The sequence below is a fragment of the Chrysochloris asiatica genome, unplaced genomic scaffold, assembly GCF_000296735.1.
Source record: "Chrysochloris asiatica unplaced genomic scaffold, ChrAsi1.0 scaffold00109, whole genome shotgun sequence".
Lineage (NCBI taxonomy): Eukaryota > Metazoa > Chordata > Mammalia > Afrosoricida > Chrysochloridae > Chrysochloris > Chrysochloris asiatica.
In genome coordinates this window covers 9,671,139-9,695,721 of record NW_006408627.1, presented here as the reverse complement: position 1 = coordinate 9,695,721, position 24,583 = coordinate 9,671,139, and the positions used below count along the sequence as shown (strand labels likewise).

The 24,583-nt window shown below is 37.2% G+C and overlaps 1 protein-coding gene across 1 annotated transcript in view; it reads left to right on the top strand.

Moving 5' to 3' along the window:
* The window catches only part of FAM13A (family with sequence similarity 13, member A), a 460,082-nt gene that overhangs the window by 182,124 nt on the left and 253,375 nt on the right, over window positions 1-24,583 (top strand). Inside the window, exon 8 of the mRNA XM_006867777.1 lies at window positions 2,944-3,027. Within this exon, the coding sequence (XP_006867839.1) occupies window positions 2,944-3,027 (84 nt within the window). The remainder of the gene's footprint in view (window positions 1-2,943; window positions 3,028-24,583) is intronic.

Genomic DNA, 24,583 nt, shown 5'->3' with positions numbered 1-24,583 from the left:
GAATTGACTTGACGGCACTTCACAACAACAACAACAACATCTAGCTAGTTAAGAGACTTGGATGAGAAGCCATGTCTCCTGACCACAGTTCAGTGCTTTGGCTACTTAACTACACTTTGTCTCTGTTATCCAAATTTGAAGCATGGAATAAAAAATAAATATATGTAAATAATGGTTCAGATAAAATTTTACAGAAAGTCTTTTGGGAGGGAAAAGCTAACCAGATAATCAACCTTGTGCTCATTAATTCACAGAAACAAGGGAGAGGAAACAGGAGTAAAATAAATGCCATAACTTTCAGTTTGTGCATAAGTGAAAAAGAATTATAGGCATTTATAAACACTCCGACAGTTATAAACATAGGGCAGCCTTAACAGGAGCCAGCCTTTTTTCTTCTCATCAGATCCTAACATTTGCTTGTTGTGGTCATTGTTAAGTGCCGTTGAGTCAGTTCTGATCCATGACAACTCTGTATAGGCTTTTTGAGGAATGACTGGTGAGCTTGAGCTACCTACTTTGTTGTTTAATCCGACTTTACAGTCCAGCTCATTAACCCACAGAGCCACACCAGGACTCCTTACCAGTGGTTTAAAAAGGGGTATGGTAATTAAACATAATTACATTCTCCATGAGTAGTCAAATCACACAATGGGCTGTGTAACTAATCACTTGAATCTTCTAAATGTCATGCTGAGTACAGTGTATTCCTCTCACAGTGAATCAGAAGTGAGAGTGGGTTCATTCACTATTTCCAGTAAGTTGTTCCCCACTAGCAGGTGGTGTGACCAGTGGGAAAGGGTAGGCCAGAATGTACACTTACTTGGGCTCTGAGAAATGTACTGTTTGGTTCTAGTACAGAGCTGTACGTGAGACCACAGGCAGCTGTGAGGGCTGGCAGCACTCACAGTCACCTCTAAGCTTAGAAGAGGCAGTTGATCCCCTATGAATCTGGAAATATTGCTCCCTCGCACCAAGCTGAGAACAGGTGCATGAAAAGCCCTGTGGTCTAGAAGCTGACGTGTGTGTCAGGCATGCTAGTCTCTATACCATATTGAGCATACAACCTCCCAGGATCAGAGCCCCTTTAAATTTATTAAGGTTGACCTTTAATAAATTATTTTGTCTTTAAAATGCTATAGGTCTGAAAGTGTAAGATAGCAACCTGGCTTAAGATGTCAAATATGTGATCGATGAGAAGCAGTTTATAAAGGTGAGAGCTCTGCTAAGAGCTCAGACCTTAAAATTATGTAGAACAGACTTTGATTCCTATCTGACACTGGGCAAGTCATTTAACTTTTGTATGCCTTCTCTCTACCTAATCCTTAAATTAGGGATGATGGCAATGCTACTGTCTCATAAGGCTCTTGGGGTGATAAAATGACATTATGGATTTAACCCAGTGCTTCATATATATTAAGATTTGATCAATGTTTTCTAGAAGTAAGTTATTGTTAGGTGCCATCGAATTGGTTCCAACTCATAGCGACACTGCACAACAGAACACTCCAGAGTCCTTCGCTATTCTCACAATTGTTAAACGTAAGCCCATTGATGTGGCCACGGTGCACATCCATCTCGTTGGGAATCTGCTTCTTTTTCGCTGACCTTCCACTTTACCAAACATTTTCTTTAGGCATATTATATCCAAATAATATATAGTTCTCTTTAGAAATACATTTTGTTTCCTTCATTTCTAAAAAGTATATCGTGTAAATTTTGTTGAGAGATTGTACATACTTGACCCTGAAGTAAACTGAAATGAAAACCAAAACATTATAAGATGATTGAATGTTTGGCAGGGTGGGAAAAGAAATGGGAAGCAAAGAGAAGGATATGAAAGACGTTAAAAATATATATATATTGAGTTTTTTCTTCCTATGTTTATTGCTATCTATAGTCTATAGTCTTCCTTTTCTTTGTGTGGTTTTTTTTTTTTTTTGGTCTTAATTTGGTGATGGAATCATCTGCAGAAGCTTACCAAGTTAATGGCTATATGAAAATAAGATATTAGGGGAAAATAAGAGGATTATCATTGTTTTTGTTTTTATTTACATAGAAATAAATAGTTGTTGTTGTTGTTAAATACTATTGAGTCAGTTCTGACCCATAGCAACCCTATATAGGGTTTCCGAGGAGTAGCTGGTGAGATTGAACTGCCGACCTTGTAGTTCAAACGGCTTTGCAGTCTGGCGCATTAACCCACAGCACCTCACCAGGACTCCAGGCTACAAGTTATTACTGAGTAAATCAGTGCTCAGTTTTAACTAAGATTTTCCGGGTACTTAAATATGATTAGTAAGGAACTCTGAACAAAAAAATGTTTGATTAACCCATAGAGCCACTTCAGGACTCCAAAAATAAATAGTACATCTATACAATTTCATCTACCGTGCTTCCTTGTAAGTTCTGCCATTACTCTTGCAAGCATTGTTTTGGTGGGAACCAAAATCTTAGAAGGGTAATACTTTTGTAAATAGATAATCAGATTTTTTCCCCTTATATAATGCATTGATATGAAACTATCACTGTGCAGTAATGGTTGGGTAAATTATTGTTCAAGTTAAAGTATTTACTGAGTAATAGCCTATTTGTGTAATATTATGGATAAAATTGGCAAGTTTGTGGGTTGAGATCTTAGAGAATAACTGTTCAATTCTCAAAAGAAAATAAAGGACGAAGTGAAGATATATGTGACAAAGGAACATGACGTAGGCAAGATTTTTATGATCATTCTGAATATATTTTTCTTGTGTGTCCTACACCCAGTCCATCATCAGCTCGTCTGTGTTGTATGTGACGAGACAAGAAGCAGTGTAACGCCTCATTGCAAACTCACCAGTTTCTGATGTGAAGATCTGTCTCATAAAAGTTGCCTTTTACAACCTCGTAAATTTTGGTTAGGGAGATATTGTCTAATCCCTAATTTCTTATACACATTTTTAGGAGGCCAGTTGCAAGAACTCTCTACCCATCATTCTAACAAAAGACATAGAAAGAGACATGCAAAAACCATCTCCAAGATCTAAGGTAAGTTAGTAAAGTGCATCTACTTTGAGCCTGGTGTGTGAAACTCTTAGATGGTTCTTCATGCCCTCATCATTTCCATGCTCAGCTCTGTTGCTTGCCTTTCCATCAGCATTTATTTATTTTTTTTAACTCAAGTAGTATAGTATAAAAGTCACCTCTCATCTAGTAAATTTAATATAAGGTTAATACTCATCCACAAATTTTTGAATTCTATTATTTAACTCACATCATGGCATTTTTCTTTTTTTAGAAGTAGGTGTTTGTACTTGTATTCAGTCACAATTGTTTCCAGCCTGATGTAAGAAATAGCCAAATGTAGGAGATCTTTTCCACGTTACTTATAAGCATGATAGAAATGAATGAAATACATCTCTCCAAAGTGGTAAAGTAAAATGTCCAACTGTAATTTCTTCATAATAGAAATTGCTCTATTGAGTTTTCATAATTATAAGAGTAACCCATGATCAATGCAACGTATTTAAGTAGATTATAATAAGAATTTAAGAAGCACCTCAGATATGACAGAATCGAGGTTTTAATATGTAAAATTGTGTTTATTTATTAAGAAATTTCAGAATACATGTAATTGTTTAGCCATTGAGAAGAAAGACTTCCTTTAACACCAAGTATATCATGGGATTTTGATCGTTTTTTTAATCCATCCTGAAAAGTGATTATTTTCATCTTGTAACGCCCTACTTTCTGAAACTTTAATCTCTTCTGAGTAGAATGTCTCCTCCCACTGATCACTACAAAACTAAAAGAGCTATTCTTTTTCTAGTTATAAAAAAAAATTCTCTAAACTTTTCTTGAATCCGTTATAGAAATATTTTAAAAAATTCTGTTCTCTGATTTTATTTGCCAATTAATGTAATAATAATTGCGATTTTATTTTCAAAGGCAAATCAAGTGAAATACTTAGTGTTTTATTTATGGTAATAGTTAAAGGCTTATATGTATCTTTCTTGATAAAACGTATTCCACCTTGATTATTTTCTGAAAAATTACATCAACTGTATATCATACTTTATAGATCCAAACTATATTTTATATATATCTGTATATAATTAGAAGTCCTGGTATGTCGCTGTGGGTTAATGCACCAGACTGCAAAGTCGGTGGTTCAAGCTCACTAGTCACTCCTCGGAAACCCTGTATAGGGTCACTGTGGGTTGGAACCGACTCAAAGGCACTTAACAACAACAACATATATAATTAATTTAAATATGGTATAGAAATTTTGTTTGCATTTTTACATTAGTAAAAATTTACTGTGGAAAAACAGTTCTCAGAGAAATGTATTGTTGTGTTGTTGTTAAGTGATGTTGAGTCAGTTCCAACTCACAGCAATCCTGTATAGGGTTTCCGAGGAATGGCTGGTGAGCTTGAACCGCCAACCTTGAGGTTCAAACCAACTTTACAGTTCATTGCATTAACCCACAGTGCCACACCAGGACTCCAAATGAAAACTATTAACATGTGTTTATTTCTTCTGTTTCTCTTGGTTTGTCTACTGTTAGGGGATGACACCCTGGGTGAATCATTTCCTAAATGAAGGCTAAACTTGAAACCTGTTAAAAACATTGCTTAAAACAATTGTAATATTCTTATAAAATTGATCCCACTTAGGATATTAAAAGCATATACAAAGTTAATCTGCTATTTGTCAGTTTGTCGTATTGTGATAGTTGTCTGTAACTGTGATCCTGGAAGCTATGCCACCAACATTTCAAATAGCACTGAGGTCACCAGTGGTAGACAGGTTTCAGCAGAGCTTTTAGGCTAAGACTGATGGAAAAGAAAGAACAGGCGGATTACTTCTGTAAAAATTTCCACTGATAATCTTGTAACAAACAGCAGGACATTATCTGAAATAGTTTGCAAAGATGAACCCCTCAGGTCAGAAGACACTGTAAATAAAACTGGGGAAAAGCTGCCTCCTCAAAATAGAGTTCACCTTAATGATATAGATGTAGTAAAGCTTTCGTGACCGGCATTTGCTGGTGGGATAACACATAGTGAGAAGAAACAGCTGCAAAAAATCATTAATATCCCATTAATAATCAGAATGTGGAATGTGGAAAATATGTTTCTAGGAAAATTGGAAGTTGTCCAAAGTGAAATGAATGCATAAAGATCAATATCCTAAGCATTATCAGTAGTGGATAATGGACTGAAATGGACTAATATGTGCCATTTTGAATCAGACAATCATGATTTACTATGCCAGGATGACAAAGTGAAAAGGAATGACATTGTATTCATTGTCAATACAAACACTGCAAGATCTGTCTTGAAATATAATGTCCCTGCGCCTACAAGGAAAGCCAGTTAATACGATTATTCAAATTTATGCATCAACCAAGGATGCCAATGATAAAGAAATTTATTAATTTACCGACTTCTTCAGTCTGTAATTGATCAAGAATGCAATCAAATGCATTGATATGTTGGAAACAAAGAGGAGGGATGATAGTTTTCAAAGATGGCCATGGTGACAGAAATACTGCTAGAGACTGCATGATAGAATAGTGCAAGATCAATAACTTATTCATTGCAAATACCATTTTGAACAATATAAACAGCAACTATACACGTGGAATTCACCAGATGGATTATATAGAATCAAATTAAATACATATGTGGGAGGAAACAACGGAGAAGCTCAACATCATCTGCCAAACAAGGTTATTGTTTGCTGTTTTAGTTCTCAGTCTGTTGTTTTAGGTTACGACTCATAGTGATCCTGTAGAGAGTTTTCAAGCAGCTGATGGATTTGAAGTCTTCATTTTGCAGTTCACACCTACCTTGTGGTCTAGTGCTTATCCTTTATCACCACACCAGGACTCCATTAAAACAAGGCTAGGTGTCGACTATAGGATAGACCATCAATTGAAACTGAAGAAAATCAAAACAAACCCACGAGAGCCAAATTATTATCTTGAGTATATCCCAACTAAATTTCTAAACCATCTCAAGGGTAAATTGGATGTATTATATAGTAATGACTGAACCACTAATGATGAGATTAGTGTATGTGAAAAGCAAAAGATCTTTAAAAAGACTGGGAAAGAAAGATCAAAATGGATGTCAGAAGAGACTTTGAAATGTGCTCTTGAGTGTAGAGAAGTTGAAGTGGCAGGAAATGATTTAAGTAGACGAGCTGTACAAAAAAATATCAAGGGTAGCTCAAGAATGAAAATAGTATTTTAATAAATGGTGCAAAGACCTGGAGTAAGAAACTTAAGGGAAAAATATGCTCAACATTTCTCACACTGAAAGAATTGAAGAAAAAAGTCAAGCCTTGAAGGTGTCTATGGGCAAATATTGAATGAGCAAGCAAGCATCAAAAGAAGATGGAAGGACTACACAGTCATTTAACCAAAAGTAATTGGTTGATAGTCAACCATTTCAAGGCATAGCATATGATCAAGAATCAATGGGATTGAAAAAGAAGTCCAAGCTGCACTAAAGGCTTTGGTGAAAAACAAGCCTCCAGAATTTGACAGAGTACCAATTGAAATATTTCAGTAAATTAATACAGTGCTGGCTGAAGTGGTCACTCATGTATGCCAAGAAATTTGGAGGACAGCTACTTGGCCAGCTAACTTAAAGAGACTCATATTTTGGGGTAAGTTATCAAATAATAATATCAATATCACAATCACAGTCAAGCAAATTTTTGATGAAAATTGGTTGCAGCAGAACATCAATCAGTAGCTGCTAAAAATTCAGGCTGGATTCAGGAGAGGATGTGAAATGAAGGATGTCATTGCTGATGTCAGATGGTTCTTGGCTAAAAACAGAGAACACCAGAAAGATGTTTACTTGCATTTTATTGACTATGTAAAGGCATTTGGCTTTGTGAATCATAATAAATTATGGATAGCATTGCAAAGAATGGGAATTCCATAACACTTGATTGTTGTGCTAATGTGGAATCTCTACATAGACCAAGAGGTAGTCATTCGAACAGAACGTGGGGATACTGACCAGTTTAAAAGGAAAGGTGTGCATTAAGGTGTTATCCTTTCACTATACTTATTCAGTCTGTATACTTAGCTAATATAGGAAGCTAGACTATATGAGCTCTGGTAGCGTAGTAGTTATGAATCGGGCTGTGAACCTCAGGGTCAGCAGTTCGAAACTACCAGCTGTTCCGCAGGAGAAAGATGAGGCGTTCTGCTCCCATAAAGATTTACAGCCTTGGAAACCCTGTATAGGGTCGCTATGAGTCGGAACTGACTCCACGGCACATAACAACAACAACAGACTATATGAGGGAGAATGTCCCATCAGGTTTGGAGGAAGACTCATTAACCTTGCTTACTGAAAGCTAAGAAAGAACTTGAAGCACTTAAGTGATGAAGATCAAAGAATTTAGCCTGCAATATGAATTACAATGCAATGTAAAGAAAGCAAAAATCCTCACAACTGGACTAATAAACAACATCATGTTTAAAGCGAAAAGGCATTGCAGTTGCCAAGATTTTCATTTTACTTGGATCCATAATCAGCGCTTGTTGAAGCAGCAGTAAAGAAATCACTGGGCAAATCTGCTGTAGATTTTTAAAGTGTTAATGAGCAAAGATGTCACTTTGAGAACTAAGGTACACCTGACCCAAACTGTGATACTTTCAGTAGCCTCACATGCATGAAAAAACAGGACAATGAATAAGGAAAACAGAAGAATAACTGATATATTTGAATTACTGTGTTGGTGAAGAATATTGAAAATATCATGGACTTCCAGAAGAATGAACAAATCTATTTTAGTAGAAGTACAGCCGAAAGCTTATTAGAGGTGAGGGTGGTGAGACTTATCTCACCTACTTTGTACATGTACTTAGGGGAAACCAGTCCCTGAAGAAAGACATCATGCTTGGTAAAGTGTTGTTGTTAAGTGCCATAGAGTCAGTTCCAACCCATAGCAACCCTGTATAGGGTTTCCAAGGAGCAACTGGTGGGTTTAAGCCACCAACCTCTTGGTTCAATCTGACCTTGGGGGCCAGCGCATTAACCCATAGAACCACACCACGACTCCCTGTAAAGTACAGGATCAACAAAATAGAAAAAGACAGTTAATGAGATGGATTGACATAGTTGCTCCAACAGTGGGCACAAGCATTAACAACTATTGTGAGGATGGGACAGTATTTTGTTCTGTTGTACATAGAGTCACTGAATCAGAACTGAGTTGAAGGCACTGGACAGCAATAGCATTTCACTGGCTGTATGGTTCATGACCAAATTAATCCAATACAGAAATGACTTCATTGGTTAAACCGAGATTTAGCTTCTTTGTGGCCTTGCATGAGCAAGTTTAAGCTTACATGAGAAACTAAGCTCTCTTTAGTGAAAGGCTGATTACAATCTTTGTAATTTCAAATCCCAGAAATTAAGCAGAGCATGTAAACCAGAAGAGATTATTAAAACATTAACTTTGTCTCCAAGAATTGATGTTGAAACATTGTTTCTTATAGTCAGTCTTTGAATGCTAAAGCTGAGGACATCTATAAAATATGGCTGATGTGTCCTTTCTTGAATGACTTAGTGAGCTATGAGAATGATGTGTAGCCTTGGTATTAATGTTACTCCGTTTGGCCTCACTAGCTGTCTTTCTTAGACATCTCTTGTTACTGCTGCATTTGCCTTGGACAGCTAAATATTTCTGATCCCTCCAGCTAACTATTTTCTGATCCCTACATGGACTAGAGATGTAATATGGTATTCAGAAATGGCATAAGTCCATTGGCTCTGGCCAATTATCTTTTAAAGGCATCTGTCCCCATTTGTGTTCTTTCTGTCAGCTGTTGTGTCTGCTCTTGGGCAATGGGAAGGATTATATTTCTCTTCCTTAGATACGAAAGCCACTTCTTTATTTGCACCCAAACTAAAAATAAAATCAAATAAAAAATCAAATAATACCTCTATTACACAGTGCCAGGTCACTCTCTGGATCAGTAATGCCCCTAACTCAAGGACACACTCATTTAACTGTTCCATGCTGTGTTGATTACACAAGGAGGCTTTTAAAAGGTCCTACAATAAATCCAATATCTTTTTATTCTATTTTATCATGAACTTTTGAAACCCTTACATATATGCAAAATAATAATTAGAATAAAAGACATAGGCAATCACCAAATAGTTTTCAGATAAGGACATAGGAAATATAGAAAACTTTAAAATGTTGATTTTAATGTATGTATGTATGTCTTAAAATAATTAATTTAAAATTGAATTCTATATAAAAAGTTAATTAGTAATCTAATTTTATATATGAAAATTTATCAAACTCTGTACATTTATTTGATAGTTTATGATGTATTTTAACTTAAAAATGTACTTGGGCATTCTCAAATGTCATAAGTAGCTCACATTTTGTAGATATTATAAGTGGGATATTTACTTCCTTTCCAAAATGATTTTTATATATTTATCTTAGATCTGGAAACCTTACCAAATTCTCTTATTAACCCTAATTTTTTTTGATAAGTTCTCTTTGAATGCTGATGTAGTTAGATCATCTGAAAATAATTATTTATATTATTTAAAGATTTTATCACCCTTTCATTTATTTTTTGTCCTTCTGTGTTGGTAGGACTTCCAGTACAACGTAAAACAGAAGGAGAGATCAACTATTTCTGAATGTTTAGTCACTGAAAACCTTATGAATAGCAGTGGAACACTGTCAGATAGCACTGGGGCCTGGGCAGTGTTTCATTCTGTTGTGCATAGGGTCACTATGAATTGGTATTGATTCGATGGTACCTAACAACAACAAAACATTTAAGTTAGTAATGTAATTTACGGTGGTGTATGTGCCTGTCTGATCTCTTAATCTTAATTATTTGACTCACTTAAATCCATCTCAATATTTAGCCTCTTTCTAGATATCATAAACAGTTCTAACCCTAAATCAAGGGATAGAAGTAACCCCTTGAGAGTGTCTCTAGATTGGCACTGCTGAGGAATCCAGGGCCTATCCAATATGGATTCACTAATCTTAAATTTCAAATTTCCTACGAAGCTAGGTTTAGATTTCTGATTCTTGGATTTCCATGACGTAAGCATCTCTTCTTGCTTATCTTTCCTACTCTGATAAAATACCCTGAAGCTTAGACTCGGTCTCAGTAGTTCATCAATGATACTTACATCACATCTACCTGTGCCAAATTTGAAAAGATGCTATCTTTAACTTCAAGGAACTAGGTCAGCAGAATTCCATACATATGAGGGGGGCTTCCAAAAGTTAGTGGGAACATTCCATTATCTTTCAATTCCATTTTTCTATGAACTTTCTGATGTCTCCTCATATATGCAAGCAATCAAATTAGACATCACATTCTTGGATTTTAAATCTATATTTGAGTTCACTCAGTTTTGCTAGTAACCAACACTTCCTCTGGTTGCCATGATTTTTCACTAACCCTACACATGGGCCTGACTGTTATGTTAGCATTTCTTCTGTTTTATCCTGTTCTACAACTAGGGCCAAAGTTTAGACACTCTCATTAATGTTAACTGCAATAACAAACATTCTCTACATTGGCTTTGATCTCAAAGTTTATTTCATATTCATATCATAGCCTGATGCAGGTTGGGTAGTTTTTTAGGCAGCAAGCCTCTAAACAGTGATTCCTTTCATATGCTGTCTCTGTCTTATAACTACGTCATCTAAAAATGTGTCTTCTAAGATCAGCATTAATTAAGTGATTCCTTTCATATGCTGCCTCTGTCTTATAACTGCGTCATCTAAAAATGTGTCTTCTAAGATCAGCATTAATTAAGACGAGAGAAAGTCTGTACAAGTTCACAGACATGTATCTGCCTCAGCGCAGAAGCAACACTTGTCTTTTCTACCCATTTTTAGGAATTCAGTAATGTTTATAGGAACTTGAAGAATGAAGTTGGCCAGTGTGCCTAGGAAAAGAAAAATAAATTGAGAGGTGGTGAACTTAGTGTTGCCACAGCCCAACTTTTTGTTTGCCTAATGTACTTTTCTGTTTTTCTTCCCATGAAGAATACAAGCTCACTTTGTATTCTTAAGGATGAAAATCCAAGGACCCCATCAGTCATTATAACCAGTTGAATCTCTAGAATTTCTGGGTGTTGTATAAGTATTCTATCAGTTCATATAGTTGTTTCTGTTGGTCTGATACTTTATGAAATTAAAAGATAAATGATTCCCCCACACACATAAGTGCATATCCATATACAAATAGAACTGTATCCCTACTTCGATAACTCTATTCAGAAAGGGAAGACTGGGAAATACATAAGCAGTCACTGGTCTATCTCAATTTTGTAATCCTCTTGGACAGATATTATGAAGACAACCCCTACCTGTACCCCAAAATATAGAAATCAACTTGTGTAATTCTTTGACTAGGCCTAGATTCTGCTTTTTATGAGAAACTCCATTGTTCTTGTTTTCTCTGAGCATCGTCTTCCCCTGCTGGAAAGCACCCCCACCCCACCCAATCATTATTCTCCTTGAGGCTGGTCTGGGGAGTGTGCTTTTGTTAATCCTCTTAATCTCTGCAGTTTGCTTTCTGTTGATGAAAGTTTGATGACTCAAGGATTATTTTAAGTCTTGAAAATTCAAAGATTATTTCATCTGTGCAGATTATTTTGCTTTTACTGTGTTGTTTGTGTGTTTATCGTGGTTTTGGAGGGAGCTGTCCAGAAATTCCTCCAAAATGTAATTGGCTTCTGATCTCTTTGCGTCCAGTCAGATCCATGTGTAAATTATAAAATACAAAGTAATGCCTTTTTCTCTTCAGTCTTTTACATCTCATGGAATTGCCTTCCATTGGTAGAATCTAACTAGTACCCTGTTAACAAGGGATCCTGGGAAATGTTACGTTCAGACTTTATGTGAAGGGTATTTGTTATTTTTGTTGTGTGCTGTTGAGTTGGTTCCAACTCATAGAAACCCTGTATAAGCTTTCCTAGAGCAACTGGTGACTTTGAACTGCCAACTTTGTGGTTACCAGTCATGCGCTTATCTTACAGAACCAAACCACGGTTCATGATAAATGGGTTGTTGTTAAGAGCTGTTGAGTCGGTTCCTACTCATAGTGACCCTGAGTAGGGTCTCCAAGGAGTGGCTGGTGATTTGAACCACTGACCTTGCAGTTACCAGTCCAGTGCATATCCTATAGTACCATACTAGGACCCCAGCCTCTTATTGAGTATATACTATAAGTAGACATTGTGAAAACATACTTATCATGTTACTTCATTAAATCCTCATAATACATGGGATTGAGATTACCAAGGGTAATTCTTTGGCAATAAACAGTCTCAAAATCTCAGTGGCTTAAGGCAAGCATTTATTTCTCATTCATGACACATATCTAATTCAGGGTGACAAGAAGCTTTGCTTAAGCCAGTCAGTCATTCAGGGACCCAGACTGACAGAGCAGATCATCTCAGATGTAGACAGTTCTGGTACCAGAGGGAGAAGAATAAGGTCTTTAGGATCTTGCTATGACAGTTAGTGCTCTAGGCCAAACTCACCTCCATGATGCTCAGGACTCAGGCCAGAACTAGACATAGTGTTATCATAGACCTCTGTGAGGGAGGACAGCTTTGCCAGTACTTGGTAAACCAGACTAACTTTCTATCACATTTTAATAGATGAGAAAATGGAGGCTCGAAAGCTTTTCTAAAGTTGTATGGATAATAAATGTCATGTATATTTGATCAGAAAGTTCAAACTTTATCATCCATTTTTGTAATTCTAGATGATGTACTTTGTTGTACTACTTGCTTTGCAGAGTTGTTGTAAGGATTAAAGACAATATATTTAAGTAATTGGTGTACTGCCAAGTGGATAATATGTGTGTTGGTGTTGTTGCTAAGTGCTGCCAAGCCAGTTCCTACAGCACGTACAACCTGGTAAAAGTTATCCTTTTTGTTTTTATTTTAATTCTTTTTTTTGAAAAAACATTTTATTGTGAATTGAGTGAAGCTTTACAGACAAGATCATCAGCTTTACTTTTTACAAATCATATGCTTTGTTTCATCTCAATGATTACAATCCCCTCCCTGCAACAATAGCTATCCCACTTCCTCCGGTGGCTCCCCATTTACATCTTATATTTCACAAATGAACAAGGCAAAATTATTTGACATACATAAACAAAACAAAAAACATATATTTCTTTAAATGTCCAAAGGGCACATTTGGCAAGCCAGCCTTACTCAGTCCATGGACCTAGAGCCTAGGCTCTGACCTCTCAATGCCACTGCCACTGCCTCTGCCTCTAACATTTTTTTAATGCTCATATTTACAACCTTTGATTAGTAGAAGACTCCTCCAGTTGGCCCCTGAGTCTCTTTTGACACATCTTCACTAGACTTTGTTAGTATCCTCACTTTCTTACATGACAAGCTGTTCCAGGCTCACCTAGAACATTTTCTGGTCTAGACCTGAAATTGGCCATTCTCCAGAGAATTGTGTGGGTCCTTTTAAGGGGAAATGCAATGCATTTTTTTTTTTTTTAATTATTTTAGATGGACCCTACTGTTATCAAGTCCATTCTGGCTTATATGTACCCTGTGTAGGGTTTTCCGAGACTAAATCTTTACAGGAACAGAAAGCCTTATCTTTCTCCTAAGGAACATTTTGGATTTAAACTGCCAATCTTGTGGTTAGTAATCCATTGCTCACACTACAACACTACCATGGCTCCATTCTTTTAGATGAAAAGGATTGCTAAAAGACCAAAAGTGAGGATGAAATGGTCTTTAGAGGAGATAACCAAAAGACCCAAGTCTTTGATAGAAGCAGCTTAACTTACTAAATATATTGACAGGAGTTAAAATAGAACAATTAAATCTAGTGGAAAAGATTGTCCCAAGCAGAGTTTCTGCTGTCATCTCTGGCTTTCTAGGAAGCAGTAGGGTACAGAACCTAGATACTTTCAGAACTTGCCTATCGAGGCTCATGGGATATAACCCTTCTTTCTTCCGCCCTCAGAGTCTTCTCCTTTCCTCCCTTCCTTAAATCCCTACATTCTTAGACAATCCAGCCGTTGTTAAGTGCCATGGAGTTGATTCCAACTCATACTGACCCTGTATAGGGTTTCTGAGGAGTGACTGGTCAATAGTGGGTTACACATTGGACTGTTAACCAAAAGGCCAGCAATTAAAATCCACTAGCCACTTTTGGGAAGAAAGATGAACCCTTCTGCTCCTATTAACACTAACTTGGTGTGGCACTGCAGGTTAATGTGCTGGACTGGACTGCAAGGTCGGTTTGAACTGAAAGGTCAGTGGTTCAAGCTCACCAGCCACTCCTTGGAAACCCTATACAGGGTCACTGTGAGTTGGAACTGATTCAACAGCACTTAAAAACAACAACATTAGTACAAAATACCAACAATTTTTGTGACCATATTGCCTTCCCCTTTCTAACCCACATCCTGAAGTTTGTTTTTTGTTTTTTTAATATACATCTAATTCTTACAGTAGTGTGGTGGCTGTAAGTTGGACTGCTAACCTCCAAGTCAGCAGTTCAAAACTACCAGCCGTTCCACAGAAGAATAATGAATCTTTCTGCTCCAGTAAAGATTCATGGCCTTGGAAACCCTATACAGGGTCACTATGAATTGGAACTGACTCTGTGGCAAACAACCACCACCACCACCACTCCCCCACCCAGTGAAGGTTTTTCACTTCAAATATGTACTCTGTGTCGTCAGGATCATCTAGCATGGTAAAGATGAGGGAGCATGGATACTTGTCCTTTCACCATTACTTTTCAATTCTTGGACAGTCAAGTAAAGCTGGCAAAACTGGCATTTGCTTTAAAACTAAAGGCTTAGAGAGGGAGTATACTTACTTTGAGGAGACCTAAGCCAACGGTACAAGTTGCTGGAAGGGTGTTGTGATGCTTAATTTTTGTGTCAACTTGGTTAGGCTCTGATTTTCAGTTGTTTCATCTAGTTGCTGTCATGGAGTAGTTACATGTGATTAAATTAGTTGGCCTTGAGAAAGACAGATAACCTTCCATAATTTAATGTAACATGATTAATCAGTCAGTTGAGGTAATATCAGTATAGGGTGGATCCTCAAACTAATTGCCTTTGAGATATAAAAAAGGACCAGAATAGATACAAACACACACAGAGAGGAGAAGAGAGATGCCATGTAAGGATAGTCTATAAGCCAAGGAATGCCAAGGAACCAAGGATTAGAAATGACAGGGATACTGTGAAGTCTTCTAGGAGATGTCCTTAGGACAACTGGAGCATGAACTAAGGTCTGGGTCTGGTCAATAAAACCTGGGCAGTCTGGATAGTAAATTTTGGAAGACAACATCTTAGTAGAAATACTAAGGTCCAGGTCAGTCTGGGATAGTATGGGAGTATTCAAGATATTAGATGGAGAACTAAATTTATCACTGGGCTAGCAGCTGGCAAACCTAGGTTAGAACTCCATGTCTGGCCTTAGAGTTCAAAATTAGAGTTTAAACTACACCAAAAATGGCTAGATACCTGACATTAAGCTAAGGGGTTCCTTAAATCTTTTTTTGTGTGATAGTTTATGAGGCGCCTTATGAATGGGTGTATGAGGGGTGAGACATGGAAGAGAAAAGAGGAAGGAAAAGTGAATGTAGACAAGGAGAGTTTCCCAGAGGTCTTAAAGAGAGACTCAGAAATTCAAAACTTTTCAAATAGACAGTTGGGAAAAATGGAAGATTTTTAATGATTTAAAGTTTGCACAGCAGTAAGTGAAGATAATTATGATTAACAATTATGAGTAGGGATTGGCTTGGAGTCCTGCTATGGTGCTATAGGGTAAGTACTGAACTGCTAATAGCAAGGTTAATGGTTCAAAGCCACCAGTCACTCCTCAGAAACTCCATACAGGATTGTTATGAGTTGAACTGACTGAACAGCACACAAACAACAACAATACGGTTTGGTTCAGTCATTCCAAATGAGGGCAAATTTACATAACATGAAATGGCCTGATGAAGCTGTGGATGCCAATGTAAGTGCTGCGAGTAATTTTTTCTGAAATGTTAAATACAAAGGATCTACAATTTGAAAAAGGAAAAGAAAAAAGCGCACCAGGTCATAAAGCATAGAGAGATAGGTTAACATATCCAGGGATTTCAATCTCAAAGCTTTGTTTGTGTATTGTCCCCTAAATCTGAGGGCACTTCATAGTATCACTAAGACATATCTACTTGCTATTTGTAAAACCAATGTAAAAGCCTGGCTTATAGTTACCATTGTCAAAGATTGGTCCTTGAGCCATTTTGTCCCTACTGTTAAACATTATTGCTTGGCCAAGGAAATTTCTTTGAAGATTTTCCTTTGCTTGACAAAGCACTGGACATCCAAGTACTTTAGATGAGGTTCCCCCAATGAAAAGGTCATATATTTACCCCCCACACCACATCACCGCTTTGGCCAATGAATCATGGAGTCAGAGTCTTCTTTGGTGGTGCTTGCGTGCCAAGTTGGTTCTGACTCATAGCAACCCTCTATTGGGGTTTCCCAGTCTGTAAATCTTTATGGGAGTAAAAAGCCTCACCTTTTTCCCATGGGTGGCTGGTAGCTTCAAACTACTGACCTTGTGGTTAACAGCCCAACTCGTAATCGACTATGCTACTGGAGCAGAGAGTCTCATCTCTCTCCTACAGAACGGTTGGTAGATTCGAACTGCAGACCTTGCAGTTAGCAGCCCAACTCATAATACACCACCCTACAAGAGTTCTTTATACTCTCCTTTACTAGACCTTCTCTAAGAAATCAGGACTACCTAAGATGATGTGATGAGCTTAAGTGAGTTCTGGAGGAATTATAACATTTTTTGATAAATGTATTGCTGATTCTTGGAATGAAGTGAAACAATCTAATATGAAAGGAGTATGGAACAAATTGTGCCCCTAATTAGTGTATGCTTTTCGGGGGCTTACAGCTGACAACATGGCAAAAGGCAGGAAAGCTGTGGTTAATGCTGTTAATCAGTTGCATAAGACATCATTGAAAAAGATGTTGCAGAGTATTGGATTCCGTGCTGACGAAGTTATCAATGAAGTCTTTATGGAACTAGAGCAGCAGATGATAGCATTTGAGAAAGAAGACCATAACCTAAAACTTGGACAACAACAACAAAAAAAGTGTTTGACTAAACAGTTAGCCTAAAGCCTTTTGTCTCATTGAAGCAGGGATGACAGAATTAGAGGAGCAAGACCCTCATTCAGAGAAATTCATCAAATTTTACTATGCCGATATGGCTGTTCATGACAAGAAAAAGAAAAGCTTGGTACAAACTTCTGCTTGTGCCTACTTCAAGAAATCATTTCCAGTAGTAAACCTCTTTCTCCCCAGCAGCAGAGTCAGACCTTGACTCTCCAGCACCAGGTCTAGCCTTTCCAACTACAAGCCTATCATCTTGAACAGTAGCCATCTCTCCACTGTATTTCCTGTATCATCCAGTTGTTAATGCTGCCATAATGTTACCTCACTAATGCCCCTTCTTATGAAAGACATTCATGTAATGAGAGTTAAGTGTTTATATTGAATCATAGTTTTCCCTTTTTTTTTTTTTTTTCTTTTCTGTCTCAACTGTTAGTAAGAGTTGTTTCTTTAATTTTTTGGTTTTTTTCAGTACTCTATACCAGCATTCCAGTACAAACAATTTCTTCATTGCACTACCATATGTAGTTACTTTAACTGTATACTTGTTGTTGTTAGATGCCATAGACTCAGTACCGACTCATAGCAACCTTATGCACAATAGAATGAAACACTGCCAGGTCCTGGGCCAACCTCACAATAGTTGCTAAGCCTGAGCTCATTGGTTCTCCCACTGTACCAGTCCATCTCGTTGAGGGTCTTACTCTTTTTCTCTGACCCTCCACTCTATCAAACATATTATCTTTCTCCACTGACTGATTCCTCCTGATAATATGTCTGAAGTAGGAGAGACAAATCTGACCATCCTGGCTTCCAAGGAGCACTCTTCAAAGAACAAACAGATCTAACACAGATCTGTTTGTTCTTTGAAGAGTTCATGGGTCTTTCAACACCATAACACAAATGCATCAATTCTTCTACTGTCTTCCTTATTTACTGTCCAACTTTGGCATGCATATGAGGTTATTGAAAATATTGTGGCTTAGTCCTCAAACTGACATCTTTGCTCTTCAACACTTTAAAGAGATCTTGTGCAGCAGATTTGCGTAATGCAATATGTTGTTTGATTTCTTGACTGCTGCTTCCATGACTGTTGATAGTTGATCTGAGCAAAATGAAGTCTTGGAAAATTTTAATCTTTTCTCCATTTATATGTATGTTGTTTATTGGTCCATTGGTGAGGATTTTTGTTATCTTTTCATTGAGTTGCAACCCATACCAAATACTGTGGTCTTTGATCTTAATCAGTAAGTATTTTAAGTCCTCTTCGCTTTCAGGAAAAAAAAAAAGATTGCATCATCTGCATATCACAGGTTGTTAATGAATTTTCCTCCAATCCTGATGCCATGTTTTTCTTCATATATTCCAGTTTATTGGATTATTTGCTCAGCATAAGATTAAATAAATATGGTGAAAGAATACAACCTTGGTGCACGTCTTTCCTGATTTTGAACCATTCAGTGTTCCCTTGTTCTGTTTAAACAACTGCTTCTTGGTCTATGTACAGATTCCTCATGAGCATAATTAAGTATTCTAGAATACTCATCCTTTGCGCTGTTGTCCATCACTTGTCATGATCCACACAAATGAAAGCCTTTGCATAGTCAATAAAGCACAGGTAAACATCATTCTTGTATTCTCTGCTTTCAGCCAAAATCCATATAATGCCAGCAGTGATATCCTTCATTCCATGTCATATTTTGAATCCGGCTTGTACCTCTGGAAGTTCTCTCTCAATTTATGGTTGCAGCCATTTTTGCATTACCTTTTTAAAAACTTTACTCGCATGGTAATCAATGATACTGTCTGATAATTTCTGCATTCCATTGGGTCACCTGCCTTTAGAATGGGCACAAATACGGATCTCTTTCCGTCGATTTGCCATATATTTGTCTCCCAAATTTCTTGGCATAGATGAGTGAGTGTCTCGGTGGCACATCCGTTTGTGGAAAGATCTCAATTTGTACTCCATCAATTCCCAGTGTCTTGTTCTTTGCCAATGACTACAACGCACCTTGGACTTCTTCCTTCTTGATCATTTGCTACTTCTTAATAGGGTTGGACATTGACCATTTCTTTTTTGTACAGTGACTCTGTGTATTCCTTCCATCTTCTTTTGATGCTTTCTGCATCATTCAATATTTTGTCCATAGAATCCTTCAATATTTCAAGTCAAGGCTTGAATTTTTTTCTTCATTTCTCTGTTTGAGAAATGCTGAGCATTTTCTTCCCTTTTGGTCTTCTAACTCCAGGTCTTTGTACATTTCACTATAATATTTGACTTTGTCTGAAATTTTCTGTTCAGCTCTTGTATCGCCTCACTTCTTCCATATACTTTAGCATCTCTATGCTGGAATGCAAGATTCAGTCTCTTCTGAAATCCATTTTCGTCTTTTCCTTCTTTCCTGTATTCTTAATGACCTTTTACTTTCTTTCTGTATGATGTTCTTGATGTCATCATACAACTATTCTGATCTTTACTCTTTAGTGTCTAATGCATCGAATCTCTTCTTCAGATGATCTCTAAATTCAAGTGGGATATATTTGAGGTCCTATTTTGGCTCTGTGGACTTGTTTTTATTTTCTTCAGCTTCAGCCTGAACTTGCATATGAGCAATTGAAGGTCTGTCCCTGGCCTTGTTTTGGCTGATAATATGGAACTTTTCCAAAGTCTCTTTCTACAGATATGGTCAACTTGAATTCTACGTATTGCATTTGGTAAGGTCCATTTGTATAGTCTTCTTTTATGTTGCTTATAAAAGGTATTTGCAATGAAGAAATTATGAGATCTCCAGCATCTTTTCTATCACCAAGGCCATATTTTCCAACTACTGATCCTTCCTCTTTTTTTCCAACCTATGCATTCCAATCATCAGTAATTATCAATATATCCTGATTGTATCTTGGATCTATTTCAGACTGAAGAAGTTGATAGAATATTTTTTTAATTTCATCACTGTTGTCTTTAGTGGTTGGTGCACATACATTTGAATAATGGTGATATTAAATGGTCTATCTTGTAGGCATATGGATATTACCCTATCACAGACAGTTGTGCCTCAGGAGAGGTCTTGATATGTTCTCTTTGATGATGAATGTGATACCATTCCTCTTCAATTTGTCGTTCCCGGCATAGTAAACCATGTGATTGTCAGATTCAAAATGACCAATACCAGTCCATTTAAGCTCACTAATGCCTAGAATGTCAATGTTTATGTGTCCATTTTATTTTTTATTTTTGACAATTTCTAATTTTCTTAGATTCATACTTAATACGTTCCAATTATTAACGGATGTTTACAGTTGTTTCTCTTCATTTTGAGTTGTGCTCTATCAGCTAATGAAGGTCCCAAAGGCATTTGTGTCATCACAGTCAACTTACTTTGAAGACACACCTCCACTCCAGTCATATTTTGAGTGCCTTCTAACCTGAGAGGATCATCTTCTGGCACTATATCTGACAATATTCTGGTGTTCTTCGTCGTGTTTCAATATTCACTATTTTGGTGCAGAGAGTGTTCCACTACAGTTTATAACATTTTGAATATTTGACTAAATATTTGGAAATAGTCCATCTCTCCTTCTTCTAGTCCATCTTCACCTGGAAACTCAGCTTAAACCTGTCCACCATGGGTGACCCTACTGATATTTAAAGTATCCATGGTATAGCTTCCAGAACCACAGCAATATGCAAGCTACCACAGTATGACAAACAGACAGACAACTGGTGGTAACTGTAAGCAGCAGTCAAGAAACCAAACTGCATATTGCGTCAGGCATATGTGCTGCAAAAGACCTCTTTAAAGTATTAAAGAGCAAAGATGTCAGTTTGAGGACTATTGTGCACCTGGCCCAAGTCATGATATTTTCAATCATTTCATATGCATCTGAAAGCTAGATAATAAATAAGGAAGACACTAGAAAAATCAATGCATTCAAACTGTGTTGATGAAGCATATTTTAAATACCGTGAACTGCCAGAACAAATAAATCTGTGTTGGAAGAAATCCAGCCGGAATGTTCCTTAGAAATGAGGATGTCGAAACTTTGTCTCTTGTACTTTGGACATGTTGTCAGACAGGTTTCTGTAGAAGGACACCATACTTGGAAAAATGGAAAGTCAGCAAAAGGAGGAAGATGCCCCAATGTATTGGACTGATTTGGTAGCAATAACAATGGATTCAAAATAACAATTGTGAGTATAACACAGAAATGGGCAGTGTTTCCTTCGGTTGTGCATAGGTTCACTTTGAGTCAGAACTGACTCAGTGATATCTAACAATAAGAACCACAACTGTATTATTATGTTAATATATTTTAGTGTGTTTGGAATGTGTCTTAAGTGTTTTGTGTGCATGTTGTTGTTGTTGTTAAGTACCATTGAGTCATCATAACCCTTTATTGTGTATCCAAGGAGTGTCTGGTGCTTTTGAACAACCTACCTTGGGATTAGCAGACCAGTACTTATCCTACAGCACCATACCAGGAGTCTTAATGTGCAGGAGAAAGGTGAAATATATGCTATATTCTAAGGCACACATTTAATTAATGGTCATTAATAAGAACCATCTATACCTGTCCACCCCACCATCATACCTGTTCACCATACTTACAAATACGACTTGAACACAGACTTTGGAACAGATTTATTTGTAACTCAGGAACTGCCTGTATTATAATATGCAAAACTAAGAAGACTGTGTTGAAGTCATAGAGAAGTCATGTAGCCAAGATAGATTCTAGCCAAGATAAGGTGTGCTGTAGAGGGAATAGCATGTACAGAGAGCGAGAGGTACAGGAGAGAACGTGTATGTTTATAGAATCGTGAAATCGGAATCTGTACAGGGTGTAACGTGTCTAGAGTGATGGCAGGAAATGAACCTAAATAATTACTTTGGGCAAATGTATGATGCCTTTTATTAGATGTCCAAGATTTTAGATTATAAAATGTGAAAAGCCAATGAACAGTTTTAATCAGAGTTTAGAATCTTATAACTTCTAGCAACAGGAATAATAGATCAGGCAGGAAGAGACTAATTAGGAAGTTATAGTCCAAATGAAAAGGGCCTATACTAGTGCTAGTTCAAGAAGGAAGACAGATAGATAAAGCCCTTGAGACCTAGTCAATGGCAAGGAGACATAGAGGGATAGCTTCCAGATCTTTGTCTAGATGGGTGGATGGTGGTATTCATCAAGGCAAGAAAACAAAGGAAAAATTAGTCCGTATTTTAAGGTCTAGGTAGAGGATTCGTTTAGTTTGGGTTGTATGGAGTTTGATGGTATATATAGGGTGCTTCTCTTGTAAAGTGATAAGACCAACATAAAAATATTCTGATTGATAACATACTATAGACTTTGATAAAAGAGTTCAAAGCACAGCAGTATGTGTACTGATTAAACTTTACCAAAAATTATGATTGTCTTTACGTCTTTTTCAAGATCAGAAATGAAGATAAGACAGCCAAATTGGTATCAATGCTTTAGCTTCATTGGCAAATAGATCTTAGTTTCTATGGTTTGGAAACTGTAAGTAATTCTTAGTATAATAAAACTGCATTCCTTAATTCACCAAAGAGGACATTAGCCATTGTTGTTGTTGTTAGGTACCATCGAGTTGGTACCAACTTAAAGCAATGCTGTGGACAACAGAATGAAACATTGCCCAGTCCTGAGCTAACCTCACAATTGTTGCCACACTTGAGCCCATTGATGCTGCCACTGTACCAATCCATCTTGTCGGGGGCCCTCTTCTTTTTCTCTGACCCTCCACCTTACCAAACATGATTTCTTTCTCCAGTGACTAGTCCTTCCATAGCATGTCTGAAGACAAAGTCTGACCATCCTGGCTTCTAAGGAGCACTCTGACTGTACTTCTTCCAACACAGATCTGTTTGTTCCTTTCAATATTCTTTTCCAACACCATAACTCAAATACGTCAATTCTTATATGGACTTTCCTATTCATTGTCCAACTTTTGCATGCATGTAATGTTATTGAAAATACCATTGCTTGGGTCAGGTGCACCTTAGTCATCAAACTGGCATATTTGCTCTTCAACACTTTAAAGAGGTCTTGTGCAGCAGATTATCCATTAAAGAGATTCAAATCAAAACTATAATGAGAAACCATCTCACCCTTGCAAAAATGGTAATGATCTAGAAAACATAGAAGACCAAATACTGATGGAGGAGTTTGGAATGCTTGCACAGTGCTGGTGGAATTGTAAAATTCTGTCACCATTATGGTAAGCAGTATGATGCTTTCTCAAAAAAGGAATAGACATACCTTATGATTTAGCAATGCCATTCCTAGGTGTGTCCTAGAGACCTAAAAGCTGTGAAATAGACATGTGCACACATATGTTCATTGCAGCATTATTCACAATAGCAAAAAGATGGAAAATGACCTAAGAGCCCATCAAAGGATGAATGAATGGATAAACCATTCGTGGTACAGGTGTTGTTGTTACATGCCATTGAGTAGGGGCCAACTCATAGACACCTTGTATAGGGTTCTCAAGGAATGGCTGGTGAGTTTGAACCACTGATCTTGTGGTTCAAATTTACCTTGAGGTCCAGTGCTTATCCTACTACACCACACCAAGACTCCATGGTACATGTAATAGTGGAATATCGTGCAATTATAAAGAATAATGAGGAATCCATAGAACAGCATTGATGAATCTGAAGGATATTATGTTGAGTAAAGTTAGTCTATCATAAAAGACAAATATTGTATAATTCTACTATACAGGGTCGCTGTGGGTTGGAACCGACTCGACGGCACTAAACAACAACAACTACTATAAAAATCAAGAATGCGTGCAAAGTTCTTTGATAGGGATGAGAGAGATGAGGAACCACTTCTAGATACTTTTGGTGATGGGAAAAGCAGTCCCAAATGTGAATGAAATCAGCACAACTTCAACAATGTTAAAAAAAGACACTAAGAAGTGTCTTAGTATCTCTCGTAAAGTGCTAAAACCAACATAAAAGTATTCTGACTGATCACTTATTATCGATTCACCACAAGAGAAAAAGTGACAATTTTTATAAATGCTCATGTGGCAATGTAGGATCAGCAATGAACTGTAAACCACAAGGTTGGCAGTTTAAACCCACCAGCTGCTTCTCAGAAGCCCTACAAACTCAAACGTGGTTGCTATGAGTTGGAGCCACCTCGGCGGCAATTAACAACAACCAAAGCATAACATATATAATTTTACAATAAAATAACCAAACAATGTATGCATGGTTATGTAGGTAGATATGGATACATATCATGTCTATAAGAATGCATGTGCAAGTAAAATGTACATGTATGTATTAATGTTGTTGTTGTTGTTGTCAGGTGCCATCAAGTCGGACCTGACTCATAGCAACCCCATG